Source organism: Adiantum capillus-veneris, chromosome 6 (assembly GCF_014529385.1).
Source record: "Adiantum capillus-veneris isolate H3 chromosome 6, ASM1452938v2, whole genome shotgun sequence".
NCBI classification, from domain to species: Eukaryota; Viridiplantae; Streptophyta; class Polypodiopsida; order Polypodiales; family Pteridaceae; genus Adiantum; species Adiantum capillus-veneris.
Window position 1 is genome coordinate 58,864,607 of NC_140936.1, and position 21,301 is coordinate 58,885,907.

General features: G+C 43.2%; 1 protein-coding gene across 1 annotated transcript; it reads right to left on the reverse strand.

The window, feature by feature from the left end:
• Positions 1 to 867: 867 nt before the first annotated feature.
• On the reverse strand, positions 868 to 5,758 carry LOC147455572 (laccase-4-like). The gene is made up of 8 exons (XM_086514325.1): positions 5,448 to 5,758; positions 4,880 to 5,031; positions 4,281 to 4,373; positions 3,932 to 4,092; positions 3,328 to 3,456; positions 2,626 to 3,227; positions 1,368 to 1,728; positions 868 to 1,265 (listed from the first exon to the last, which is right to left on the reverse strand). Exons 1-8 carry the CDS (start codon positions 5,571 to 5,573, stop codon positions 1,135 to 1,137), a joined length of 1,755 nt encoding a protein of 584 aa, XP_086370451.1. The 5' UTR covers positions 5,574 to 5,758; the 3' UTR covers positions 868 to 1,134.
• Positions 5,759 to 21,301: the final 15,543 nt, after the last annotated feature.

The following is a 21,301-nucleotide window of genomic DNA, read 5'->3' on the forward strand; positions in this document are numbered from 1 at the left end:
TTTTCCAAGAGAAACTTTCTCATATGGTGGGTTGGGAGTTTTGGCAAGCTACCTCCCCTCTATGACAATCATCTGCTAGCAAAAACCCTCTTCTGCCCTTAAGCTCCATTCGGGAGTGGTTTTGGTTGGATAAGCTACTTAGCCAGCGAACTTTCTTTTTTTTAAGCTTCACACTTAATCTGCCTGCTCTGTTTGTCGCCCAACTTGTAGACTAATGTACAGCCGCATCTTGCTTTTGATGTGTTTATTTAGGTTGCATCTTCTTGGTTATGACTTCAAGTGTTTTTTTCTCCTGTAGAGGACTTTTGTGAAGCCAGCACCTTCAATATGGAACCTTAGAAAAAGATAGATGACTCATGGGGTGTCATTGAACCAGCCAATGAGCCCAGTCATGGCTTTTGTCTTTTTTGTGGCACTCTCTGTACCATAAGAAGTTAAGTCAAATCATATGGAGAGTAGCACGCTTTATTATCTTTTAGTGATCATATTTGGCGGAAACGAAACATTCTTTGGTGCTGTGCTTTCTCTTAACCTCATTTCACGTTATAGCATAGTAGTTGAGTATGCAGACCTAGTGCCTATTATTCATGCAATGCCTCTCTTTCGTTCTTTGCCAAGAGACTTCTTGCAATCTGAGACGTTTGCATGGAACCCATTATTCACGCAATGCCTCTCTTTCGTTCTTTGCCAAGATACTTCTTGCAACCTGATACGTTTGCATGGAACCCATACAATTGGAGTCTGGCTTTTTCAAGCAGCTCCAGTAGACACTCAATTTGAGCACGAAGCTACCACTTGAAGTTAAAACTGAAACAAAAAGTACGACAGTTTGAACACAAACCCACATTTGAACCAGCTTAAAGCTCATACAGAAAGTAACATCGTGTTCAATGAGAATAAAAACCGTGAGCCAATGACAAGGCAATCTTTTTTGAAGTGGTGTCTCTATGCATGGAGCGGCAGTGGTTGTCATGGGAAAGGTGGAATCCACTCCTTATTTGAAGCGAAGCACAAAATTTAGAAAGAAGCACAAGATTTTCTATGCTAAGCTCTACAAACCCTTCTGATGTCAAAAATTGAAGAGGCAGGCTATCTTACAGGATTTGAAATTGAGGATGATTAGATGGCTGGGGTTCAGCAACGTGGTAAATCACTAGGTGGTGGTGGTAGTGTTTGTGAACTTCCCACTCCATTTTGGGTGATGAATGCCATGTCCATGCCCCATGACTGATGAATGTCAAAATGGCAATGGACGAACCAGACTCCTGCAAGTTACATTTGATTGTTAGATGAGTTATAATTTGTGGGCGCAGAGAGAGAGAGCGAGAGAGAGAGAGAGAGAGAGAGAGAGAGAGAGAGAGAGAGACCTGGATTAATGGCTCTAAACCTCACAGCAGCCCAACCACCAGGATAGACAGCAATAGTGTTTCTGGCAGGGGGATTAATGAGGTTGAAGTTGAGCGGATCAGTGGCAGGGTTGTACGTGCCATTGCCAGTGCCGACCACATAGAAGCTCTGGCCGTGCAGGTGCATGGGGTGGGACTCAAACAAGAGGGTGGCTGTGTCTTGATATACTACTTGCACGGTTGAGTTGAATGGGAGCACTCTTACTCGAGTTCCTGGCAATGCTGACTTGTTCACAGGATCAACTGCTGTGTAATTATATTGGAACAGTGGCACATCAGGAAAATCGGTGGTGTAGTTTGCACTGACGTGATCGTAATATGCCTGCAGATGAAAAGGGCCATTCAAATATTATATTCTCTCTTCCCTCATTACAGCACTTGATTGCTTTGTTAAGTACATGCATGATAGTTATTTTAAGAGGTAAAGATTTTATATTTTTATTGGAGGAGATTCAATGAGGTGTTGTAAAGCAGCAAGGAAATGTCGTGCTATGTTGATGCCAATGCAGCCGACAACTGAATTAGCTAGCTATATAACGATACTGTTAATAGGGCCCATTGGTTATATCCCAAGGATGTAATTGGTTGTCCATCTTCGGACAATACAGCAGTGATTTGCAGGCATCAGGATATGGTCATCTCTGATTAAGAATGTTGACTCTGGTAATACAAGGCCCAACCTGAATCCCAAATGGCTGATCCTGGTAATGCTTTTTCCTTCATCTGCTACATGTATACAAACCCCAACATGAAGCACAATATGTTTCAACATTCTAAGCACCATCCTGTGTCTACATTTTATCTTCACAAGGCATTTGAGAAATGTTTGAGTGGCACTTCCTGTATATAAATGTTTGTTGTGCCAACTGTAGGGGTAATTCTGGCCAAATCTATCTATTACATTTTTGGCTCCTATCGTGTGTTCTTTCAGCTCTGCCGGAGTTACCTATAAAATTGCATTTCCTTTCACATATTGCTTTATTATTTGGAAAAAGCCGCTTCTTCTAGTTGACTCTAAGGTGACCTGGGGTGTGTCCTATCAACAGGTTGTAGCCTGTAGGTGCCCATTGAAATGTGACACACACACACATGGTTTCTAGGTCAACTTCTAACATGCCCCATTGTGATTTGTATGAAGTTTTGATGAACATGTACCATTTATTCAAATATATTTGTTTTGCACTGATTTTCAAAATCTTGACATATCAGCATGTCTTACTTGGAGTATGGAGAAGTCTGAAGGAGAGACATAAGTAATGTTGTTGATGGAAGATCTGAAAATAGTGGTGTTGGGACCAAGGCATGTGGCATTAGGGGGACAAGGTTGCAATGCATATCCAATGGTGTGGAAAAGATCAACATCTACAGTTTGAGGAACATCAGAGTAGTAGAACCCCTCTGTAAAGTTCTTTCCCTTGAGGCTTTTGGTAAGGTTCACGAGTAGCGAACTATCGTTGGCTAGAGGAAAGGTAGGAAGGACCAAGCTAGTTGGAGCAGAAGAATTGACTCCCCCGTATCGAAGTATGGCAGTTGTAGGAGTCTGAGGGAAAGGGACGAGACTTATGTTTGGTGGTGAGAATACGGAAGCAGCAATGTAGAACTGATCCCCGCCAGAGTGGTTTGTTGTGAAGAGCACATTGGTTGTTTGCCCTGGAGCCAAGACAAGCATGTCTGTTGTAAGGTCTTGGGTGTACTCCGCATCTGCTTCTACCACTGTTAGGCTGTGGTTTGCTATGGCAAAGAACATCTGAAAATTAACTGCCGCATTGATTATCCTCAACATATATGTATGACCCGCCGAAACGTTGTAGACGACGGTTTCTGTAGTCAGAGACATTGGCTCAAGTTAACCGCATCTTATGTTTCAATTTGATACTTTTAACATTCTCTGTATGACCAGAAAGCAGAGGTAGAATCCTACCAGCTGACGAACAGTTGTAGAAGTCACCAGGTTGGCCATTGATTGTGAGTGCATCAGAAATATTATAGTTACCTCCGGTTGCTAAAGCTTGAGCAATAATGTCCTCGACGTTTGCATTCCACCACTCACCTGCCAATTAAGCATGAATATTCAATCGTTGCAGGGAGCCTGTCTCTCTCTCACCACAATCAGAGATCCTACTCATTTAGGCCTTTACCATGCACGTGCTATGCATACTTATCAACAGATGAATTTTTTAGTGCACATTGTTATCATGCGGCCTCTAGAGTCTTTAAAAAACTGTGCTTTAGAATTATATGAACCCTTATCACCTCATGTAGGCACACATTCTTCCCACTCAACTATGTAACTTTTGCAGCACGTTCAGAATCATGCGAAGCAGTGTTCCAGAAAAGTTTGTTGTAGCTCGCATTGAGAAGAATAGTGTGAAAATACTGAAAATTATCTCAATTTTTTCCTTTTTGGGGGCAACTCATGAAAAGGAAATGTGTATGGTTCTGAAGATGAACATTCCCGCACACAGATGCGAAGACAGATCCATTACAGATTCATGATTATAGTTAAGAAAGGTACAACTGCAAACCTAGCAAAAGGGGAGGAAGCTCCTTATGGGGTCTAGAAACAGTGAAGGGGAAGGGAGTTTTGTTCTTTGGAAGGATGATGAAAGCCCCATAAACTGTGGCTCTTAGCCAGCTGATGTGAGCATGCCAGAAGAGGGTGCCCCTTTGACCCAATACTTGAAACCTGGAATCAGTAGACTATCAGCATGTGTACACATGCACACTCGCTGTAAATCGTGCATGCTTGCACAAATGCATCTGTGCGCTTGTCCATGCGCGCGTGCGCGTGCGCGTGCACACACACACACACACATGCATGCACGCACAATGGTCTAGGTATTTGCAAGAACAAACAGTTCCACAGTAGCAGACCTGTGGACATACGACTGGTTAGTCTGAATGGGGCACTGTGTGACATAAGCAGGTCCGTCTGCCCATGCAGAAAGTAGCTGTCTCACTCCATGCCTGTTGCATCCAAATTAAAATTTAAGCAAAATTTACCCCAGCAAAACTCTTGTGCTGCTTCGAACCTACTAGGTCACTCACTGCATTACTTCATCATGCAACAGCTTCAATTTGTTGTCCATCTTACTTTTCAGAATCACAAGCTAGAATAATCCATTTGATCTCAACCTATTTGTAAGGCTATGTAGGAAATCTTCTATTCACATTTCAAGCTTTAACCTACTAGACTGTATACATGATTATACTCATGACCCTTCTCTCCTGAACAACATTTATAGATGTAGCCCTGAGAGGGAGAAGTTAAAGATACCAATGGATGGTGGCATTGTAGGAAACAAGCTAGAATAATCCATTTGATCTCAACCTATTTGTAAGGCTATGTAGGAAATCTTCTATTCACATTTCAAGCTTTAACCTACTAGACTGTATACATGATTATACTCATGACCCTTCTCTCCTTAACAACATTTATAGATGTAGCTCTGAGAGGGAGAAGTTAAAGATACCAATGGATGGTGGCATTGTAGGAAACAAGGTTCGTGACATTGACCACCACCTTGTCACCTTCTCTGACATAGCTTGTTGGGCCTGGGAATTCCCCATTTACAAGCACTGTTGACTTGGTGTGGCAGAGGCGTGTGACATCTGTGTTTTGAATCTGCATTCAGATTAACTGGAGATTTAAGCTATGTTTCACAAATTAGTTTACGTGCTTAACTATAGCCCAATGAAGTTTATTTTCTACCTTGCATTACAATAAAATTTAACAACAGCTCTCCTCTCTGTGCAAGCTCCTTAAATGAACTTAAATAACGATAAATGGCTTCATTGTGTGGCCAAATTGGACTCATCAATTCTTAAGAATCACTTGGACGCTGTGCTTGGCTGAAGGAAGGAACATAACCTTCGTAACGTAAATACGAGGCTTTAAACTAAGTGTGGAAAAGGTTCATCGAAAATTTGAACTGCAAGTGGAGGTGGATCAAGCGAGTGCAGAATGATTGGCATGAAGAACGACGTGCATGAAACCTTCGCAAAATAATGATGCTGCAATAAAGCGAGCTGGAAACAAACCGTGAAGTTGAAGTATCTCGTTTTGGCAAAGGCGAGGGGGCAAAAGAGGAGCCACAATGATAGGCACACAAGATTCATGGCACTCATGGGAGAGGAGGGCCTCACAGCTTCTCTACTAGTGCCCATGTTGCTTTCTCAGCTATTGATTACCCTCTCCTTTTCTCTTGCCTCAAGTAAAGTGAAGAGCCTCTCTCTCTCTCTCTCTCTCTCACTGCTCTGATTCCCTTCACCTTCACACTCCTACCCCTCTTCTGCGCAGAAGATGATGAACCCAATAGCGCAAAATGCAGAAAGAGAGGAGATTTATGAGTCCCCTATTACTCTTCTAGTGTATATATATATATGTATATGAAGTTATGAACCCACATATTCCCCTCCCAAGCTTAAAAGTTCTTCAAAAACCGACTTTACCTTCCCTCTTTCAGGAAAGTGAGAGTTTCTCCTTATTATTATTATTATTATTAATAGCTAGTATAATTTTTTCACTACGCAATGTCCCTTTCATATGGGTGGACTGTTTCCATCCCCAAGTTTACACGCCATTCCCCAGCTTTGTGAATCTAATCTTAAAGTTTTCACCATGTTCTACAGACTACTTGACACCTTCTATGGGCATCATAAGGATAATAATTATAAATTCAAACACAGGTAAGTTATTTCAGGAATGGGGTTAGGTGAAGGGAAGCTGGTCTTTGATGTAATTTCAAAAGCGTGTTAGCAAGATTTGGTGTTTGTATTTGTGTACACAATTGCCTAATCAAACTGGTAGGAAGGATGTAAAGTGTACGCTTATATATTATCCATCATCATGCTAGAGCCTAGGAGCATTCCTCCAAAAAAACCCATTTTCATAGCCTTGACACTTAAAATAGATGCTACATCATCTATGGGAGTGAGACCATGGATCTTAGGAGGACCACATGTGTAGCCCGGCACACCATAGACTTGAGCATGCTCAATGAGTGTCAGGCCTAGTGTGGATGGTAGCCATTGTTAGGTCTATATGAATGGGACTCTTGGAGTTGGGTGCACTGCTCGAAAAAAACTTTTTTCCAAAAACTTGGCAAACCTACATATGTGAAACAACAGAGGTAAATTGACAAAATTTGAAGGTTTTCACACCAAATTACACTAATTTATTCAAAATTTTGTAGGTTTTCTCACCTTTAAATCTAAGATTTAGAGGTAAATTTCAAAATTTGTAGGTGGGAATACACTAAACCTAGGTTTTTTTCGAGCACTGGTTGGGTGGTGAACTTATGTCAATGCTCCTATGCTAGAGAGCTCCTCCAGGTGGTTTCAGGCAAAGGCATACGACGAGGGCTCCAGAAATATTTTTTGTGGACCCGGCTTTGGAACCTTTTTACATGCATATGAGCATGCTACCTCTAAATTTGAGAGGGATAATCACACTAAAAATCTCATATTATAACTAAAAATTCCATAATTTGAATCGACTTGAGAACCTTCTTGCCCAAATTTGAGCCATTCGTTTTTCATTTTGAAAAGGCTTTGGATAAAGGGAACCTATCTTTTCCCGAGCCTTGCATGATACGACGTCTTTGTACCAATACATCCAATGGGACAATCTAGATTTTTGCCAATATAAAGTTATGTACCAAAATTTATAATTAAAATGCTCAAATTTTTTTTGCCTTAAAAAATTAAGGTACAAGGAGATAACAACTTGGAATTTTCATTTTCAATATGGAAATTTAAACGTCAAACTGGGATATGTGAGCAATGCCTAGGAGCCAAAACGGTAACAAACAAGGGAGCATTCTACATTCACAGTATGACCTTTTCAAGTAAAAAAGTTTCATTCACAGACTTTCAATTTATCTATGCAATGACTCTACTGTAGATGATGGCTATACTAGAAAGACTATAATGTCAAGTAGAAATGTTCACGTTCTTACATCCAGAAGAGGTTCAATACATATACAGAGAGGCTATGGATGATGATAATCATTCGTATACTGCTTACTTAAAAAAATAGTATTAAGAGGGACACTTGGAAAGGTTCATTTCAATCCGTGTTAAAGCTGGTGGTACCCATGCGCTCCCCCTAAAATTATAAAACTAATCAGCCGTTGGAAAACATCAAAAAGGTAACTTGATGTGTCTTATTCTAAGATAGAGAATATGACCTTTACGATGCATTTCAACGATCAAAAAATGCCTCGCAAGTTAAAGAACATTTTGTTCGGTGCCCCTCAACATCTCATAATAGCACACCCACCATTTCCTATCTACGTATGTTAGAGAAAATTATAGGCACCCAATTTAGATTACGTCATCTAATCATAACCAAAACAAGCTTTCAAATTTGTTCCCTCCAAAAATTTATGTTTTTGAAACTCTTTTTCCCTAAATGGCCGGGTTTTCACCTTGTGCAGATGCAAACCGGAAATACTAGTAGAATTTTCAGATTTGCAAGACTTTTGAACTATTTTCTTCACAGGTTTTTCCCCTTTACCATCATTTGCAACCAACTAATATTAATTTTCAATAGGTGTACAAATGCAAACTGGAAATACTAGTAGACATTTTCAATTTTGCAAGACTTTTTAACTATTTTCTTTATCGTTTTTCCGCCCCCCCTTTACCATCATTTGCAACAAGCTAATCTCGATTTTCAACTGGCTCAAGGCTAAGCTAAGGCACACCTTTCCCGACACTGGCTGGACTCAATCTTGATGAATCATTCCCATACAATATCTTACCATTAAGCCGCTCCTGTTATTGTGGTGCCTTATTATCACGTTATGAAAGCTCAAACTCATCCGCTATCCTTTTGGATCCCTAGGCAAGGATTGGGGAAGATGCAAACCACTATAGAATAAGGTGTCAATTGTGAATCAGATGTACAATGGATATAGAGGCATATATAATAGCTCTTGTCGTAATTTATGCAACAAGACCTCCAATATACAATAGCACTCTTGAAGAGAAGAACACAACTCAAGCCACAAGAAGAACCCCCCCCCCCCCCCAAAAGAGCGCACACACACACACACACACACACACACAAACAACTCCCTAGACACAGACATGGACATCTCTAATACACAATCCCTAGCCACCACCGTCGGCAAAACTAGCAAGGGCTTCCTTCTCCACCATAGGTGAAAATCCCACCTCACACATGACTAAAAGTTGAACTAAGAACCCCCATACATACTTACAACTTGAAGTTGAATTATTCACTAAGTCCCTGCTTAGTGACACACCCATGGCGTAGTCATGTATGCATACTAACATCTGGCACACATGGCTCTATACACATTTTAGAAGCATGCGGTAGGTACATGTAAGGCTTGTAAAAACGTCAAAAGGCATCAAATAAAATCCTTGGGGTGTCCAATATCATTTGTAAAAAACTAAGCCCAACCAGCATGAAACACATTCAAGTGTTTAATGTACACACTTAGTTTCTTGTTTGTATCCCACAAAAGCAACACTATATAAAAGAGAGCTAAAACAACAAACAACAATAAATGAAACAACACTATCAAAGCAGCTGAGGATGAACGTCCTCGACTCCTCTTGTTCTCACGTGGTCACTCCAAGCTTGGTGTACATTCCAGCTCGCATCATTGGTGAGGGTTGGCGCTGGATCTTGCCCACGACCGCCTTCTCCGGAGTGGGTGTGCAAGTGTGTCCCTCTTTCGGTCTGAGCATTCGAACCTCACTCTGTTCTCTTCTTGGGCGCAATCTGCTCTTCATCTTTCGCGTAGCATCTTTTTGTTCCACAAGCAGTTATTCGCTTCAGTTGCAAAAGCTTAAGTAAATAATCGTTTTGATGCAAGTGCCCTTATAAAGCAAATAATCGTATTCTCACCCTTGCTTCCATTTTATCTACTTTTTGGCAAAGCAAAGGTGCTGCCTGTGTGAGCAACCTTTTTTTTTTTGGGTAATTTGGGTTAAGCTTGGAATAGAGGGGGGTGTCGGTGAGGTCGTTCACCGCGCCACTCGGTAATGGAACCCGACACGTTAGTAATAGGCAAAGATATTGTAAATTTTTTGCAGATGTTAGCGGCGTGTAAATTGTCCGAAATGGAGTTTGCAGTGCCGATGGATGCAGGCGACGGCTCGGTTTTGAAACCATTACATGACGCGGAAATGTCGAGCCCCGATTCGCCGAAGGCTTTAACCATGAAAGTGGACAAAATTGTACCGATTGGAAAAGTGCCTTCTGAAGAACCAAGAGAGAAAATGGGCTCAGCTAAAGGGTTCAAATTTGAGGTTAAAACCCTCAAAGATGGGGCTCCTCAGGGTCCCATCTGTACGAACGTAAATAAGGCGTCAAGTGCATCTGCAGTTCGCAGGCCAGGCATGTTGTTTGCTAGCATACTCAAGGGGCCTAACTCTAAGGATTGTGGAAAAGGCTTAGTAGAAGGGTTGTCGAGTGAAGGAGATTTCGAAAATCTGCATAATACAAGAGCTAGACTTCAGCAAGAGCTTAAGGAAGTCAACAAAATGATTGAATCCTGCCCTAACAACAACAAAAGAACTAGTTCCCAAGCAGATTGCAATGGGCTAATGGAAGACAGGTTGGCAAATTGGGTCTTTTCCGCTTTAAAAAAGTCTTTGCCCCAGCAGGTGGAGGTGGTCGAGGCTATTATTGTAGCGATACCACCAACAATTATCAAAAAACAGTTAGCCAGGCAAGCTGAGCTAACGCTTGTATTTGGGTTCAACGAAAGAATCCTGAACAGGTTTGAGATGATTCAATGGCTTAAAGGCCCTCAAATTCTTGGCCATGGAGGAGCAGTTGAAAGTACTTTCTACCTAGCTAAAGGATACTGTTCAGTGAGATTCAAAGAGGCCTTAGACGTGGAAAAGATCCTTGACAAAGGGCCCCTAGTCTTTAATAGGACTACGGTTTGTGTGGTGCCTTGGGAGCCAGTGTTCGACTCAGCTGAATCTTTACAAGGGTTTCATCAGGTCTGGGTTGAGCTTGTGGGTCTGCCTAGCTGGCTGTAGGAAAATCTCAGGATGCTTGCTAGCCAATTGGGCACTCCCTTATTTATGCCTACCAAGAGAGGGTTTGGCAGAACCTCAAACAGGGTTTGTATTGGCTGGGATGTGTCTAAAACGCCACCTAAGAGAATGGTTATCAATGTCGGAGCAGGGTTAGTTACTATTCCGCTAAACTTTGGAACATACTTTGGGGCATGTTTTGAATGCAACAACTTTGGACACTTCGCCAAGGACTGCCCCTTGAAGTCTAATGTTACTGCAGCTCCGGTAGCATAGGCCCCCAGTAAAATGGATTCCCAGGTGGAAGGGTTGAAGAAGCAAGGAGGCAGTAACGAAGGGGTAAATGCAGAGAAGGATTAAGGAGGTATGGTTTGTGACAAAATGGATATCAAGATACAGGACAAGATTGTGGAGGAATTGATTCCCATACAACGAACTTCTGAAGGTGCAGGAAATAATAATAGGAGCAGTACTTCCGCTGCTACCCCCAAATTTATGACAGTGACAACGGTGACAACTGTCCAAGTCCCTGGTCTGAAAAGAGCCAGAAGAGTGAAGGCAGTGGAAAGAGATTCCAAAGTGCTTCAAGTTGTGAGAACACTTGAGGTGAAAGGATCTAATTCATCCTCCACCCCGTCGAAAAGAGGGGGGTTCACTGTCCCACTACTCAATCCATTTGCAGCACTGCAAGAAAAGAAATCCTTTGACTTGGAACCCCCGGATTCTCCTATAACCAAGGAGAGGGGGGGGGGGGGGGGGGGGGGGAGGAGTGATTCGTATGCTGAAGAATTTGTTCCTCTATCCCAATAATGATGGAGTCTCTCACTATCCAATCTTGGAACGTAAAGGGGTTGAAAATCCTTAAGAAGAGTACCCTTTTTTGGGAGGAAGTAAAAAAGGAGAAGACAGTCAACTGCTGGGCCATCCAAGAACACCACTTAGATGCCCATAGCAAGAGAAAACAGGTGCTAGGAAAGAAACTGGTATTCTATGGAGAAGGAAGTAACGGTTTCAGTGGTGTCCTCAACATTGCGGATAGAGAATAGGAGTCGAAGGTGGTTCTTAACCACCCATCCGACAGAATCTTGGGGATTAGAATCAGATGGGAAGGGCATCCCTTCACAGTTGTGAATGTGTATGGCCCTTGCAATGCAAAAGAAAGAGCTAAACTGTGGATGCATCTTAGAGATACTCCTATTGAAGGCGAGTGGTTGTTGGTTGGCGACTTCAATATGGTAGAAAAGAGCAGGGATAGAACAGGATCCTCCAGTATGTTGGCTGGCTCGGAAAGGTCTAAATGGCAAAGTTTGTGCAAAAAGTGGGCGATGATTGACTTATGGGAAGTCGGCCCATGGAATAGCACGCCTGGTTTCACCTACGCAAGCCTCCAGTATGCCCGCACTGCCTCAAGGCTGGACAGATGCTATTGCTCACACCAAGCTGACTGGATACCGTCGTTGATGGAGCTGAAGGTAGTCCCAACAAAAAGTCTTTTGGATCACATTCCTCTGCACATACAATTCAAGAAGAATAAAGGGGAGGAGGAGACCCCAAGAGGTGGGAAAAAACTGTTAGTAATAGGGGCACACCTATTCAAAGACCCTCTCTTAAGGAATCTAACCAAGAAAGCACTGGGTAAGCTCAAAAAAGATGTCGACCTCAACAAACACAATGCGTGGGACCTCTTTTCTCGGAGCATCCAGAAAGCAATCAAAACCTCGGGCCCCCGGTTCAAGAAAGCTAGGGAGGTACACCTTCTGCATCTTACAGCGGAGGTCCAGGTGCTTACCTCCATAAAAGCCAATGGGCATGCTACTGAGGAGGAGCACAAACGATGGCTCGAAGCCAAATCTAACCTTGCTAATGAGCAGTTAGAAGATATCAGAAAGGCAAGGCTTCTCTCGAGGGAGACTATCCTTCAACCTGAAGCCTCCAATCAAACTCAGTTTTTTAGGGCTTTAAAAATCAAGAAGAGCCGGGGCCACGTCCGCTCGCTCTATGATGAGAAAGGGACAACAGTTCATAATTAGGATGAGATGGCTAGTTTGATGTTGAGATATCTTAGTCAAATCATTGGACGGCCAGAGATCCAGTCCCAAGAAGTGGAAGACGCTAGAGGGACCATACTGCAGAGTGTCAAGAAGGAAATTCCCCACTCAGAAGCCAATTGCTTGGAACGGGCATTCTCCGAAGACGAGTGTTCACTAGCATTGCAAGCCCTTGGCAAGGAAAAGTCCCCTGGTTGGGATGGGATGACGATGGAATTCTATAGAGAATTTTGGGATGATCTCAAGGCCCCAATCACAAGATTGGCCAATAAATCCATGGTCGAAGGGTCATTGGAGGTAAGTGTAAAGAGAGGGCTTATCAAACCCATCCCCAAACAGATTTGTTGTTCTCAAATGAAACATTGGCGCCCTATAACAATGATGTCGGTGGCCTAAAAAATTATAGCTAAAGCAGTAGCCCTTAGACTAGCCCCCTTACTAACCAAGATCATCTCTCCCCATCAACATGGGTTCATAAAAGGAAGGTCCATTTACGATAACATCTTGGCAACAATGGTGGGCATCGAATACACAACTGTCACAAAGCAGGAGTGCATTCTGCTGCAGATGGACCTGGACAAGGCTTATGACAGAATAACATGGACATATATAGAAGCCCTCATGGAAGCTCTGGGCTTTGGGTCTCGCCTTTGTCGGTTGGGGGCTGGAAGCCAGTAAGAGCTCCTATTCAACAATAGAATTGTGGGCTCTTTTGAGGTCAAAAGGTCTATTAAGCAGGGATGCCCTCTCGCCCCCCTACTTTTTGCCATAGGATCACATCCTTTAATCACGATGCTCAAAGCTAGTGTGGAACGAGGGGAGTTGCAAGGCCTCGCTTTGCCAGGAAATAGCCAACTCCTAGCAAAAATTTTTGCAGACAATTCTCTCCTCTTCTTGAAGGCGTGCCCCCAGGTCATCAGAAAAGCTATGGAGATTGGCAAATATTCTTAAAAGCTTCGGGGTCCCAGTGTAACATAGAGAAGTCAAGGCTGATCTCCCTATCAAAAAATGACTCATTTGACCCTTCTGTCTGGTCGGGGGAGATTGTCACAGAAGGGAATATATTCAGGCATCTGGGAGCCCCCTTGGGAGTGGACGTGACCCACAAGAAAAGATTTGAGTGGGTGCTTGAGAAAATAAAAAAAAATGAGTAGGTAGGAGTATGCTCTTCTCCCATTCCCAAGTCGGATAAAGTGATGAATGCCTTTATGATTCCTTACATTGCCTTCACTAGCCCGCTTCTCAAGATGGCTAAGTGTCACTGGAAAGAGTTCTTAAAACCAGTAAAAAGGTTTTTATGGAAAAACAACACGAAATCCTCCAGGCCATGGAAATGGGCCCGGTGGGAATTAGTTGCTCGATCAGTGAATCAAGGAGGCCTCAGAATTCTCAACCCTGTGGCCCATGTAGAAGCTTGTTGCACCAAGTTTGTTGTCTCCTTGGCTAAACACGATCAAGTTTGGGTTGTCATGGTCAGAGATATGATAGAAACATCTAAACTTGGCTCGGATGGTGGAAAGTGGAGAGGGGTGGAGGTTCATGACAAACTATTAGCCCCGGAGTGGTCTACCTTAAGACTGGGTGGCAGCTCAGGAGAATTGGTAAGAAAATGCAAGAGAGCAGTAGGAGTCTTAAAGTGGGGGGAAGAAGTCAGATACTTCAAGAACTCCATTTTGCATTGGTCCCCTGGCTGTCCAAAGTTGTAGATCTGCCACAAACTCCCTATTGGATTGAGACAGCCAAGAAACTGAATAATAAGGGTCTGAAGCGGCTTGGACACTTCTGGGACAGTGGCAACAAGAGTTGGAAAACCATTGACCTTCTGGTTACCCAGTACCAACTCAATAGCTTGGAGGTCTTGCAAGTCCACAAAGTGATGAAGGAGCTTGACAATTTAGTGATGCCAATCTGTGATTCGGTGTTTGACTGGAATGCCTGGAAATGGCCCGGAAGCAGTCTATTAGGGAAACCCCATCCTAAAAGAATTTATCAGACAATGATGCATAAGAAGAATTGGTGTAGCCCCCTAAACAAGCTATGGAAAAAGCAATGGCCGGAGGAAAGGTGGGAGCAAGTATTGGAGTACATATGGAAGCCAAAGGTTCCGCAGCACATGAAGGTCTTTCTATGGAAGGTAATTTGGGGTGCTCTACCGAGACGGGAGTGAAGACTCAGGAGAGAGGGATTGGGTCAGATCGATGCTTGGGATGCAGGATGGCTAGAGAAGATCTGGCCCACCTATTCATGGACTGCCCAACTATTAAAGGCCTCGCAGGGAAAATATGCAAGTGGGTCCAAAGAACATGGGAAATTAGGTTCTTCAAGAGTGACCTATTCCTTGGAGGCAAGAATTCAGGAAGTCCTGCCCTCCTCGTCAGCACTCAAATCGTTAGATATTTCTTTTTCATAATGTATGGCACACAAGGAACCGCCGTGTGTTTGAAGGAGGTTATGAGGTGGCAAGCTTCGCAGAAATTACTCAAGAAAGCAAAGTGATAATATGGACGCTCGGGCGCAAGCAACACTCGGAGGATTGGTCTAGGACTACTTGTGCATTGTTGTCAGCAGATGGAATGCCTAGGACGGTGTAAAGATCTCAAAAGGACAATTTTTTGGACCATGTGTATCGAGGAAGAGGTGGCGGGTTGGAGGGGGTGGCTGCCCTGATGTAATTATAGTCTCTGGATGATGTCATGGCTCAACAAGAGCATGACCTTGTAATTTTTTTGGGCTGCTCAATATATTCGCTCACAATTGTGAGTTTTGCAAAAGAAAAAAAAAGAGAGCTAAAACAATGCATATTTTATAGCAATCACTCACAATTGTGAGAAAAAAGAGAGAGCTAAAACAATGCATATTTTCTCACCATCCATCTCCATGTTGCATCTAATAGGCATACACATAACATGCCAAGGGATTTTCCCTTGATGCAAAAGCCCATTTGCTAGCCTCATCACTAAAGGGCACGGGTACTTTAATGAAGCCCAAGCGGTGGGATCCACGACAGCGAAGTTCGGACACGGAGATTGAGACATATGCAAAAGGGGGGTCCATAGCTCCCAACCATGTACATATACACATCAAAAACCATCCCAGCTATATCTTATACAAAAATCATAATGTTCACCAAAAATACTAAAACAAATCATGGAGAAAACAGGGAGATACTCTCCCATTCACATGTATAACAAAGGGCTTTTAGACGCGAGTCACAGACACATGCGAACAAGAAAGCTTCACTTCATGTAGCCTTCATCAACAAAAAACAAGAAGAGGGGTGAAAGTGCCGAGGTCACCACCCATGGTCATAGCCCTCTTGAGGAGAGATACACCCTCAACTCAAGCCACAGGACCCTTGTGCACGTGCGTGCGTGTGCATACACACACACACACATTGTGCACGTGCACGCACGCACTCACACACACACATGTATTACTATCGGCTATAATTGGTTAGCCCCAAGCTCTCACACTCTCTCCCACAAAAGCAATATCTCTTACAGCTTATAGTTACCCTCTTCTTGATTCATGCTATAGCTATAAACACACTCACACTCACATCTGCCTCGATATAAACCCCGTTTTTATACACATCTTTAAAGGTCTTAGCAGTTGGTACCTTGAACCCTTAGCATATTTTCACACTTGAAATAACTGCTATGTACAAACTCTTTAAATTGACCACTTCCAAAAATAATTTTTTTAGGGGATAAACCCCGTGGGGTTGTGAGCATATTACTCACTAGCGTGGGACTCTCCATGCGGCTTCTACTCATAATTGCTCGTCTTCTAAGCCCCTCGTGGGATGGTACCCTTAATGGGCACGTGGTGTATAATGCACTCTCTTCGATCACAATACACGTCATTTAAAAATTTTATGACTTCCAAAGCATTACTCGATTCATACGAGGGCTATTCATGCCCCAACTGCCTCCCCTCTCCTCCCCCCCTGTTGCATTGCCCCCTTCTGTCATACACATGCAACCTTGCTCTGCCTTTTGAATTCCTACTCTATCCTTCTCTCTCTCTCATACCTTAGCTTCTACTGTACAATCGTGGCGCTTGCATCTATTAGGAAATAAGACGTAGCTAAATAGATAATTGAGTAGATTACTTAATGGAGAGAGACAAATTTACATACACGAGATTATAAAGTAGAGAGAGAGAGAGAGTACACACGATGTACGTGGTTCACCCAATGTGGGCTACGTCCACGGGAAAGCAGCCACTCAATGGCTTTAGTACTTCAAAACAAGAAGTAGTTTACAAAGGGATTGTACCCTTAATGGAGCTCCCGCCTTGCTTCACTCTCACCACCTCACCCTCACCTTGTTGCCTCAACTTCACACACTATAAAATGTGTGTAGAAATGGCCTCCTTTTATAGGCCAAAAGGGCTGCCCTTTCTTATGAGAGGCAGCCATGTGTAGCCGCCCTTGTGCGAATAAGTCCAAATCGGACCCTCCAATCCGCCCATGTGTGGCCGCCCTTGAGAAGACAAGTCCGCTTTTGAATTCGGCCACCGGCCATTGAATTCGGCCACCGGCCACCGGCTATTGACTTCCAACCACCGGCCACCGGCCATTGACTACCGGCCACCGGCCAACCGACGGTTGTTTTTCGACCACTTTCCGGCCGCCGTCTGGCCTTAATATTCCGGCGAAAAGGAATATTCTGGCGAGGCCCCTAAAGTTGACCTTGATTCTTGGTCGTGAAAATTTTGGTTTCTGGTGAGTGATTTTCCTTCACGCACGATGGCTTCTCCTCATAATGGGGGCCTTACAAATGTGCGCTTTTACCATAGAAAATTACAAGGGTAAATCAGGCTCCATACTTAACAATCTCCCACTTGGAGACTGATCTCCAAACCAAACCTGTGATTGCTTTCCATTATAGCTTCTTATCCTTGAATGCCGATTGAAGATGAGCAAAAGATCAACTTCTGCTTGTTGACCACCTTTGTAAACATGTCTGCATGATTTTCACTTATATGCACCTTTCCTAGCTTTAGATGTCCCTCTTCTAAAAGAGTGCGTATGAAGTGATATCGATCAAACTTCAAGTACCATTGTCTTGATGCTTGCTTTAAACCATACAAGCTCTTCTTTAATTTGCAAACCATTTTCTCCTTACCTTTTACTTCATACCCCTTTGGTTGAAGCATGTAGATTTCCTCCTCTAAGTCACCATGAGGGAATGCCGTATTTACATCCATTTGCTCGAGATTTAGATCATGAGCAGCCACAAGGCTTAAGACAAGCCTAATTGAGTTCATTTTTACAACAGGAGAAAATATTTCATTGAAGTCAATACCTTTCTTTTGAGAAAACCCTTTTACCACAAGCCTAGACTTGTACCTTTTCTTCCCACCTTCTTCTTCCTTCAGCTTGTACACCCATTTGTTTTGAAGTTCCCGCTTACCTTTAGGCAACTCAACCAACTCCCATGTTTGGTTGCGATGTAGTGAGTCCATCTCCACTTGCATGCTCTTCGTCCATTATTCTTTGGATTCATGTTGCATAGCTTCTTCGTATGATTCTGGCTCTCCAGAATCTGAGATCAAGAGATGGTTGAAGGAAGGAACAAACCTTTCTGGAGGTCTACTTGCTCTTGTAGATCTTCGGGGAATAGGTTGAGGCTCCTCATTTGGTTGACGTTGTTGCACATTGTCACCGTTTGCAGTTCTTGAGTCTTCCCCGTCCTCAAGCTCCATGTACTCATTACCTGTTTCTTTTGTTTGATTTCTTTCCAAGTAATCTTTGTACATATTTTTTTCGTTAAAAATTACATCCCTACTCCTTAAGATTTTACCATCTTCACGATTCCATAGGCGATACCCAAAGTCACCTTCTCCATAGCCAATGAAGAAACACTTTTTGGACTTTGTATCTAGCTTTGATCTTAGGCTTCTATCTATGTGCATGAAAGCCTCACACCCATACACTTTGAGAAATGCATAATTCACCGGTTTACCTGTCCATGCCTCTTCTGGAACTCCCCCATCCAATGCCATTGAGGGTGACCAATTGATTAAGTACACAGACGTACTTACAGCTTCCGCCCAAAGCTCAAGCGGTAGGCCTGCATGTAGCCGCATGCTTCGTGCTCGCTCCATGATTGTCTTGTTCATCCTTTCCGAAATTCCATTTTCTTGAGGTGTCCTTGGGGTTGTCCTTTGCCTCCGAATGCCATTGCTAGCACAAGAGCTTTCAAAAGCTTGGCTGCAATATTCTCCTCCATTGTCGGACCTGAGGCATTTAACCTTGGTACCTGTTTCATTCTCCACAAAGGCTTTCCACCTTTTAAATATGGAAAATACATTGGATTTATTCTTCATGACATAAACCCATGTTTAACTAGTCGCATCGTCTATGAATGTTACATAGTACAATGAGCCACCAAGTGATGGTGTACTTGCAGGACCCCAAACATCAGAATGAACCAACTCAAGTTTTTTATTTTTTCTTTCATTTCCTGATTTTTGAAATTTTACCCTCTTTTGTTTACCATAAACACAATCTTCACAGAACTCTAAGTCCACTTCTTTCAAACCTGGTAGAAGCTTCTTTGTTTGAAGGATTTGCATTCCTTTGGCACTCATATGCCCAAGTCCGTATTGCCACACCGCACTGTCAACTTTTGTAGTTGTTGCATAAGCTGAAGGTTGCGTGCTAACAGTACACAAGTAAAGTGTACCGACCTTTTCTCCCTTGGCAACCACCAAAGATCCCTTTGAGATCTTCCACCGTTTGTTTCCGAATGCAATGTTGTGACCTTCATCGTCCAATTGTCCTATAGAGATCAAATTTTTGCGAAGAGAAGGAACATGCCTAACATCTTTAAGCTTCCATTCATTTCCGTTAGCAGTTTTGACAGAAACTGTACCTTTGCTGACAATCTCACAAGCTTCATCATCTCCCAAGTATACATACCCAAAATTACCTTTGGTGTAGTCCTGGAAATGTTGCTTGTGTGGTGTCGCATGGAATGAAGCCCCGGAATCTACTATCCAGGAATTAGACACATTGTCTAATGAGAGAATTAGAGCATCTTGCTCTACTTTACTTGCCACATTGGCCTCTGATGTTGGCTTGTTGTCTCGAGACTCAGTCTCCTTCTTCTTCTTGGACCAGCAATCCTTCTTGACGTGGCCCTTCTTGCCGCAGTTCCAGCATTCAAGAACTGACTTTGTGCGTGACTTGCTCCGCCTTGAGCGATCACGACCCTTTTGGTTTTTGAACCTCTCCTTAGGCCTTCCTCTTGTTTCCACTGACAATTCAGCACTTGATGATTCTCCTGTGCTTCTCCTTCGTATTTCCTCGCTTAGGAGAACACCCACAACATCATCAAACTTAAGAGTATTTGTGCCAGAAATAGAATTACTTACAACCATCACAAGGCTTTCCCAACTATCTGGTAGAGATGATAGTATAAGGAGAGCTCGCACTTCCTCATCGAAATTGATTTTCACCGATCGAAGTTGACTTATGTTTGTGTTAAAGTCATTTAGGTGTTCTGCAACTGAACCATTCTCTGCCATCTTTAGATTGAACAAGCGCTTCATAAGAAATACCTTATTGGATGCCGATGGTTTCTCATAGAAGTCGTCAAGTGACTTCATTAAGTCCTCCGTGGTCTTCATGTCCGAAACATTGAAGGCCACCGTTGGCGCCAAGCTTAACTGGATTGTTCTCAGTGCCTTTCGATCAAGGACAATCCATGCTTCATCTGCCATTGTTGCGGGCTTCTTCGCAAGACCGCCTAGTGGCAAATAGAGGTCCTTCTGGTAGAGATAGTCTTCAATCTGCATCTTCCAATGTTGGTAGTTTTTGCCATTGAACTTCTCAATCTTGAGCTTCCCTTCCTCCGCCATAACTCCCACTCAATTCAAGGAATCCTTTCCTTGAGATAATTTAGCTACGAGCAAACCTTGCTCTGATACCAGCTATTAGAAAATAAGACGTAGCTAAATAGATAATTGAGTAGATTACTTAATGGAGAGAGACAAATTTACATACATGAGATTATAGAGTAGAGAGAGAGAGAGAGAGAGAGAGTACACACGATGTACGTGGTTCACCCAATGTGGGCTACGTCCACGGGAAAGCAGCCACTCAATGGCTTTAGTACTTCAAAACAAGAAGTAGTTTACAAAGGGATTGTACCCTTAATGGAGCTCCCGCCTTGCTTCACTCTGACCACCTCACCCTCACCTTGTTGCCTCAACTTCACACACTATAAAATGTGTGTAGAAATGGCCTCCTTTTATAGGCCAAAAGGGCTGCCCTCTCTTATGAGAGGCAGGCATGTGTAGCTGCCCTTGTGCGAATAAGTCCAAATCGGACCCTCCAATCCACCCATGTGTGGCCGCCCTTGAGAAGACAAGTCCGCTTTTGAATTCGGCCACCGGCCACCGGCCATTGACTTCCGACCACCGGCTATCGGCCATTGACTACCGGCCACCGGCCAACCGACGGTTGTTTTTCGACCACTTTCCGGCCTCCGTCCGGCCATAATATTCCGGCGAAAAGGAATATTCTGGCAAGGCCCCTAAAGTTGCCCTTGATTCTCGGTCGTGAAAATTTTGGTTTCCGGTGAGTGATTTTCCTTCACGCACGATGGCTTCTCCTCATAATGGGGGCCTTACAAATGTGCGCGTTTACCACATAAAATTACAAGGGTAAATCACGCTCCATACTTAACAACATCTGGTAATCATCTGCCTTGAAGCTTGGACCCACTCAGTGTACAGATTGTGTGAAGATTCACCACTCTGTGCAATACAAGATGCCTCAACCTGTATGGTTCTACTATAAAAAGA

Bases quoted from the DNA above. Each gene is read 5' to 3' on its own strand.
- LOC147455572 (XM_086514325.1), bottom strand. From the start codon at position 5,573: ATGGGCACTAGTAGAGAAGCTGTGAGGCCCTCCTCTCCCATGAGTGCC. The intron at 4,093-4,280 runs GTCTGCTACTGT...TACTGATTCCAG, and splicing joins AACCAGTCGTATGTCCACAG to GTTTCAAGTATTGGGTCAAA. The intron at 3,457-3,931 runs GTTTGCAGTTGT...CTTAATTGGCAG, and splicing joins GCTTCCTCCCCTTTTGCTAG to GTGAGTGGTGGAATGCAAAC.